This window comes from Corvus brachyrhynchos, unplaced genomic scaffold (genome assembly GCF_000691975.1).
Source record: "Corvus brachyrhynchos isolate BGI_N302 unplaced genomic scaffold, ASM69197v1 scaffold97, whole genome shotgun sequence".
Classification (NCBI taxonomy): Eukaryota; Metazoa; Chordata; class Aves; order Passeriformes; family Corvidae; genus Corvus; species Corvus brachyrhynchos.
In genome coordinates, this window is record NW_008239758.1 from 2,312,720 (window position 1) to 2,320,026 (window position 7,307).

Below are 7,307 nucleotides of genomic sequence, written 5' to 3' on the forward strand. Positions count from 1 at the left end.
ACTAAAAATCTATCATTGTTTCCACAGCCTCCTGTGTTGTACGAGATGCTACTGGGAACGTCAATGATACAATTGTGCCTGGAATGAGCTGCAATGGATCATCTGCCTGCGGCCTAGGCTATGATTTTTCCAGATGTGCAAGTCAGCCATGTGATTATGGGCTGATGAATAATTTTCAGGTTTTAATGAGATAATATGTATTATCATATAGGCATATATTAGCATAATAAGCAATGCATGAATACATAAGTATGAACATGCAAAACCATTATTTGCAGACAACTAACTACAACAGGACAACCACTTCTATCTAAAAAACTAAAGAACGATAGGAATGATGAAAGGCAAAAATCCCCTGCATTCCATGTTTACCTTCATACTGCCCATCACTAGCCTTCCTAACACTCTGGTAAGGTCTTTATATCCTCTTGTAACAACTACCATGCAGCAGTGTATGTTGTAACATCTTCAAACTGAAAGCCCAGACTTAACAGAGACCTCAGGAGCTCCTGTTAGATGAGTAACTCACGTCACTGCTCTTGACACGTGGATGTGATTTTACCTCAGGGGTGCTGTGGTCACTGCTAAAGGGTTGTGTCACAGTACAAAAACCAGAGGTCTGACTTCTTAAAAAATGTATCCAAAAATAGTTGAGTGAAAAATCAAGTGAGAAGTAATGGAGTCTTTCTCCTAGGCCAGAGAGAGACTGTCTGCCATTTTTATTCTTCAAAATAAAGCTTAGGCTAAGCATCAAAGTAAAGCAGTTCTGCAGCCTGACAACCACAGCTCCCAGATCTCTGTTCAGCCCCTGTGCTTCATGGCCAGCGAGAGGAATTCACCACCCACCTGCACATGCTTTTCAACCAGTCATTTGTAGCTTTTAAAGTCACTCGCTTTTTTCCCAGCTGGCTCTGCTAAATGACAGGGCTGGGCAACCACCTTAAAAGGGATATGCTCTCCCTTTCACAGACTACTTTCCCTTCCTTGCTTGATCATTACCATCCTTATTCCCACCTCATTTCAGCTGCCCACACTCAGGACACCACTTAAAATCAGTGACCTCCCTACAGCCAGACAAAGTTTTGCTTCTTGCATTTACCTCTGCCAGACTAGAGCCAGAAAACAGTATGTCTTCATCTGACAAATCTTCAGGATTCACTGGTTTCTTTCCTGAAGTACTGCCCACACACCAAAAGCATCTGGCAGTCACATCCATCCATCTTTTAGTTTCCTTGTCGGGTGCTTCTCAACAACCTTTTCACTTCAGTAGTCACAGAGGCTGAGGGAGGCCTGACAGTGTTTGCAGCATTGCAAATGCAATCATTACTGTTTGCAGCACTGCAGTTTCATCAGCACCATCAGGCATTTTCTCTCATTTTTAGCCATATTAAATAATCAAGGGAAAAAAAACCCCAAACAAAATAAAGTGCCTCCAACCACATTTCATACTTTGGTGCTTTTTCCTGCCATTTCCATTTTCTTGTCCTCTACCATCTGACTATTTACTCATCAAGTAGAGGCTGTTTCTCATAGCAATCAGTTAGTAAAGGCAGTGAGGAAATCTCACAGAGTACTCATCTGCCCCAGCAGACAGCTGCATACTTGAATAAAATAATAAAATAAATTTGGCTTTGCCTCTATTGCTTTTAACTAAACCAGAAATAATAGTATTTCCCTACTTCACAGCTGGTTTACAGCAGATTAAATTTAGAACCATGAAAAGCAGAGACACATAGAAACAGAGCACTTAAATGGGTTTGTCATTAAAAAGTGCATCCAAATGCAAGCCTATTCGTTTTACCTTCATTTTTTTCCTAAAGGTGATGAGCATGGTGTCTGGCTTTGGTCCTCTCATCACAGCTGGCATCTTCTCAGCTACGCTGTCATCAGCTCTAGCATCTCTTGTCAGTGCACCCAAAGTCTTCCAGGTAAAATTAAACTATCCATTTCCTTATACTCAGTTTTACTTCAAAGACAAAGTTGAACTCCATATGCCAAATGTAACGTATATTTAAACAACACTGGCATGTGGGAGGAAGAGGCAGGGAAAACAATATGTAGAATGTTTTTCAGCAGAAAGAGGCAGGTCTTATCATCATACAAGGGCAATAATGCTTCTTTGGTCAGAGCTCAGCTTTGCTGCAGGAACATGGGATTCTCATGTGTCATAAATAGCTTCAAGGGTACTTTCAGGACCACTTCTGACTTCTTGCAGAAAGCCACCCTGTAAACACAGGAGCACCAGGAGCCCTCAGGACCGTAAGATTCAGGTGCTGTCAGGTGTGCTCTAACAGGCTGTCCAGAAGCTGTCTGGGCAGCAGCAATGTGGACAGACTGGGAGCAGAGGGCATGGGACAGAGAGATAACCTGTAAAAATTACACCAAGCCACTGATTTGTGCTTCAATTTTTCCCAATTTAGACTCTATTAGCTATTTAATTATCTTTTTCTTTTAAAGCACTGAATAAGCATTAAATGTCTGTGGTTCTGTTTCCCATGATATAATAAGATAGTAGCACATTGTCTTATCACCTTATTTAAATGTTCACATGCCACAGCAGTTGATGTACTTGAAGCACGAAGACAGATTTAACTTTTGTTTAGCAAAAGCAAGCTGCCACTCACAGACAGTGACTTCTGGTCCAAGTAAGTGCTGCTTAATGGAATTATGTGCTGATTTTCTTACCAGGCTCTTTGCAAGGACAACGTCTACAAAGGGTTGGAATTCTTTGCCAAAGGATACGGAAAAAACAACGAGCCTATCAGGGGATATGTCCTCACTTTTGTGATCGCCATGGCATTCATTCTGATTGGTTTGTACAATGTTGCACAGCTGCTATAGTATCATGTTCTGAAATTATACAAACTGGTACTATAATGTAATTAGTAGCTATGGTTTGAAAAATTTCCCAGTCAGGTAAGCTCTGACATAAACTCAAGCATACTCAAATTCCTGGTAGCAATTGCATTATTCTTAATGAAGGCAAAAAGAAACCAGCAGGGATTTTAGTGACTTCTCACCACCACCACAGCCTCATCTTCCAAGACGTGGAGTAGCTGCAATTCCTGTTCACTCTGCTGGAAGAGGGCAGTGCTTAGAACTCTACCAGATAAGGCAAAGTCAGAATCTTTGAAAAGGGCTTTCCAGTTTATATTGCACATAGATCTGAGGTAATTTTGAGATAATTAGGAAGCCTATTCTGCCCAAGCCTTTCCCAAGTCAGCTCTAAAGCAAATCCCAGTTTACCAGCACTGGTGAAAGAAAATCCCAGCTACCACACTCAGCAGTTGCAGGGATTTTTAAATCAGTTTTTCCAAGATTTGAAATTCAAACTGTCTTACACTAAGTAAATAGGATGTCTAGTAAAGAGAATTCAGATCCCCAATAAACTGTAACTACAAAGAGTTTTTAAAAATGCATCCATCCTCTCAATTATGTATTTAAAATTCTGAACTTTTTATCAGATCTACATCATTAAGAGACAGTATGCTGAATCACAGTATCAAGTATAACCTTGCATAGCACATAATGTTATTAAAATCAGCATTAGCAGACATAATTCATATGAATGAAGGTAGATCAAGGTGGCCTTAAATTAGTAAGACAGGAAAATACTCAAGCTCTCCCTGGATGATAAATGCAGACAATGCTCAGATTTAATGCATCATTAGGAAACAGCTAGCCAACAATCCAGGAAACTGGTGCCTCTGTCTGACTTGTGTATGTGTCTCACAGCTGAACTGAATACCATTGCTCCCATCATCTCCAATTTCTTCCTGGCTTCATATGCTTTGATTAATTTCTCCTGCTTTCATGCCTCGTATGCAAAATCTCCAGGTGAGTCTGCATTCAGCCATGATTTAAATACGGGTTTTATAGTCTGATCTCTGGAAGTTTTTGACTGCATGTCAGAGAAAATTGCAGTATGTGTAAAGTATGTAAGCTATGTGATCTGATGTCTTATTGAATATGATGGCAGTTCATTTATCTCCAAAAGATAAAAATAACGGGTCCAGTCCTTACAATCCCTACAGCTGTACAGGATGAGAAAGGCTTTGGTGGATCCCACTGGAGCAAAAAAAGCTCCTTCTCAGGGTGGCTTTTTTCCCCTCACTATCACAAAACATGGGTGGGTAAAAGCTTATGCCAACTCTGGCCAATGAAGTAAGCAAGGTATAGTGGGGAGTCATCATTCCCTTCTCCAAACCGCCAGTGAAATGTACAGGGAGGTTCCTAAGCACAGTACCAGTGCTACAAGTGATGCTGCCGGGAAGGGAACATGCAGAGCAAGAGCAGGTCCATCAAACAGCACCAGCACAGCTCTGCAGCGCCCAGAAGCACAACTGTAAAGCACAATTGTGAAGCACAGCGAGGTCCTGTTCAGGGGTAACTTGAGATCCTCCCTCTACATTTGTGCAGCAAAGGAACATTCTGGCTGTCAGACTTGCGCACTGCCACAGCAGAATGATTCTCACCATCTCACGAATAAAGGGGTGACACCTTCAGGACTGAAGTCAATCAGCTGAGCAACACTGGTTTGGCACACAGGAAAGACAATTTCCTGCTTCTGTGAATTAATTATTCCACTCAAGGAGCGAGGAATACATTTTTGATTTCCAGTGTGAAGAAACTGCAGTAGCGACATAAATGCCCGCATCAACTTCCTTCCTATGGATCTGCACAGTGCCATTTGTTTAGAGGGCAGAAAAGATGAGCACTTCTGATAATTACCTGCACAGCTGAACAAATGCAGATCTGCTCCACATGGCCTTGGAGCTGAGTGACAATTACCTCTAGAGATTTCATCTGCGTGCATCTGACTCTACTCTGCCACTACTTAACATTTCAGACAGAACTGCAGCCATTTTTCTTTTCTCATTTCCTCCAGTTAATTTCTGCCAATTCACAGTGATAGATTATAATAATTGCAAGGCTGCAGGACAGCAAATTTCTTCCCAGCAGGTCCCTCCCATTCCCTCATTACAAAGATGATCCAAGATAGAGTTGCTCAGCCTCTTCTGTGTTTTTTCCCTCTCCAAAGTCTGCTCTGTAGAACACCTGGCAGAGACCTGCAAACCATGAAGGCTCAGTGCTTGCCTCATCATTTTAATTGGTAGCAGGGGATGGAATCAGTACCGCAGCTGAAGAGCAAAAAAAGCAGGAATAATATCTTTTTAAAGTCAATTGCAGATGATTTTATTCTTCTGCCACAAGGCCAGGCAATTTCCAGGTTTAAGACAGATGCACTTACAGTATTGGGATAAACACTCCTCTCAGCAAGCATTTAGCTACCAATAATAAGTTCTGTGTATATGCACCAAAAGTACACAGCCACCAATTACCTGGACTTACAGGTAATCTCTTTCTGATGTTCTGAAATAATCTGAACCAGTAAACTTTAATTTTGCAAAAATACATATAAACAGAATAGCTACTCAAAGCCAAGCTGAACAAAGCAGTAGGAAAGAGAGTAGAAAAAGGCCTGTAAGACCCAGGATTTTATAAATTGAAACCTACATCAGCCAACACCTGAAAGTATCTGTTGATACGATGCCTGAGATTTTACAGGTATCTCTCCCACCCCTTCTGACAGTGCCTGAAACAAACTGTACATGGGTTTGTATGCACAAAAATCATGGATCACCATTTTATCAATATATTTTATGCTCTTCCAATTTCCTCAATTCTCTTTAAACAGGTTGGAGACCTGCATTCAGATATTATAACATGTGGGTGTCACTTTTTGGAGCCCTGCTGTGCTGCGGGGTGATGTTTGTCATCAACTGGTGGGCAGCTCTCATCACTTATGCCATTGAGCTCTTCCTATATATTTATGTAACATATAAGAAGCCAGGTAAGGCCAAACCCCACTATTATTATGTGTATATGTCATGCTGCTAGACTGGATTTTAAATGAATTAATTCTGCTTACAGAATTAGAAATTATTTTTCTGTGCTATCTTTATTTAGAGGGAAGTCTGGACCATCCCATTAAATTCCACTTTATATAATATAGATTAAGTTGATAGTCTGGTGACTGCCTGTTTAACAAGAATTTCAAGTATGGTTCAGGGTTTTCTGTAAACATTCCAGCAGGCTGGTTTATTCCCACATCTTTATGACATTTGGGCTTTTACTTGAGTACCGCTCAGAATTTTTTTCCACCCATGCACAAAACCTTACCTGAATTTTGCAGTGCTCTTAGCTGACTCAGGCAGGGTCCTGACTCAAAACGTAAACCTGCTGCCCATTATACAACAAAAATGCAAGATGAATTACTCATGAACTGATCATCCTCCAGCACCTCCCTACAATTCCCCAGTAAATCAAGACAGACGGGCCCACTTTACTGCTGGAAAAAAACCACTCAGTTGCTCAGCAAATCACAGGAGCTGTCCTCAAAAACCTGTGTGCTGTACAAGACTAGACAGTCTGGCTAGTCATAACCAGGACAAACTAACCCAGGCTCAGATTTCAATGCTAACCACGTGAATTAATTCTGCAGCAGAAAACATAAAACAAAACCAAGAAATAAAAGAGGCAAGGTTCCCAGCAATAGATGTGCTTTTATTGGAGTGAGCTTGGGACAGCAACACCTGGTGTGAGACTGTGTTATTCTTTTCTGTGTATTGCTGCACTGTTGTCTGTCCTCCCTATCTGTACTCTCTCACACCCACTGGCATGGTCTGTGCTTCTCTCCCTGTAAATATATCATCAGCTGTAGGAAAGCACACCCACCTCAAGGCAATTGTCAAAAACATTCCAGGATTTCTGCCCTTTCCTTGTATATTGACAGTGTCCCTGATGCAAAGTACCACCTTAAAGCTTGGTCACATTCACTGAAGACAGTGTACAAAAGCCCTCTATCTCCTGCTAAGAGAGGGAGTTTTCTTCTGCACTAATTTACCAACAACTGGAGGGTTCAGAAAAAAGTAATATTCCTTAGAAAAGGAGACTACACAAATCTCCACTTAGTTGCACTAAATATTGGCTTTGTATCTTGGCATAACAGGACTTGTTCTGCATTTATGTAGATCTCAAAGTGTAGAAAGACATTTTTTATAGGTCTCCATTGACCAAACAGCTGCACAGTAATGAGAAAATATGTATATGCCAAAACTGGGCTGGAGAACAATTTTTGGCCTATACAGCAGAATAGAGCAAACTGGAATTCAGAGTGTTCCTTCCTAGTGTTTCATTTGCCCTTCCTGAAATTCCACACCACATACATGACTCAGGGCTGTCCATTTTCTAAATGGGAGAAGGATACAAAGTTAATGCAACAGATAAGAAAATAGTTTTTAAGA

The 7,307-nt window shown here is 41.0% G+C and overlaps 1 protein-coding gene and 1 long non-coding RNA gene across 3 annotated transcripts in view; one reads left to right on the top strand and one right to left on the bottom strand.

Moving 5' to 3' along the window:
* LOC108448712 overlaps positions 1-7,307 on the bottom strand; it is a 60,132-nt gene that overhangs the window by 29,284 nt on the left and 23,541 nt on the right. The window lies entirely within an intron of this gene.
* The window catches only part of SLC12A1 (solute carrier family 12 member 1), a 45,605-nt gene that overhangs the window by 18,529 nt on the left and 19,769 nt on the right, over positions 1-7,307 (top strand). The window contains exons 11-15 of the mRNA XM_017742602.1: positions 28-179; positions 1,821-1,928; positions 2,689-2,812; positions 3,736-3,837; positions 5,699-5,854. Coding sequence (XP_017598091.1) covers positions 28-179; positions 1,821-1,928; positions 2,689-2,812; positions 3,736-3,837; positions 5,699-5,854 — 642 coding nt within the window. The remainder of the gene's footprint in view (positions 1-27; positions 180-1,820; positions 1,929-2,688; positions 2,813-3,735; positions 3,838-5,698; positions 5,855-7,307) is intronic.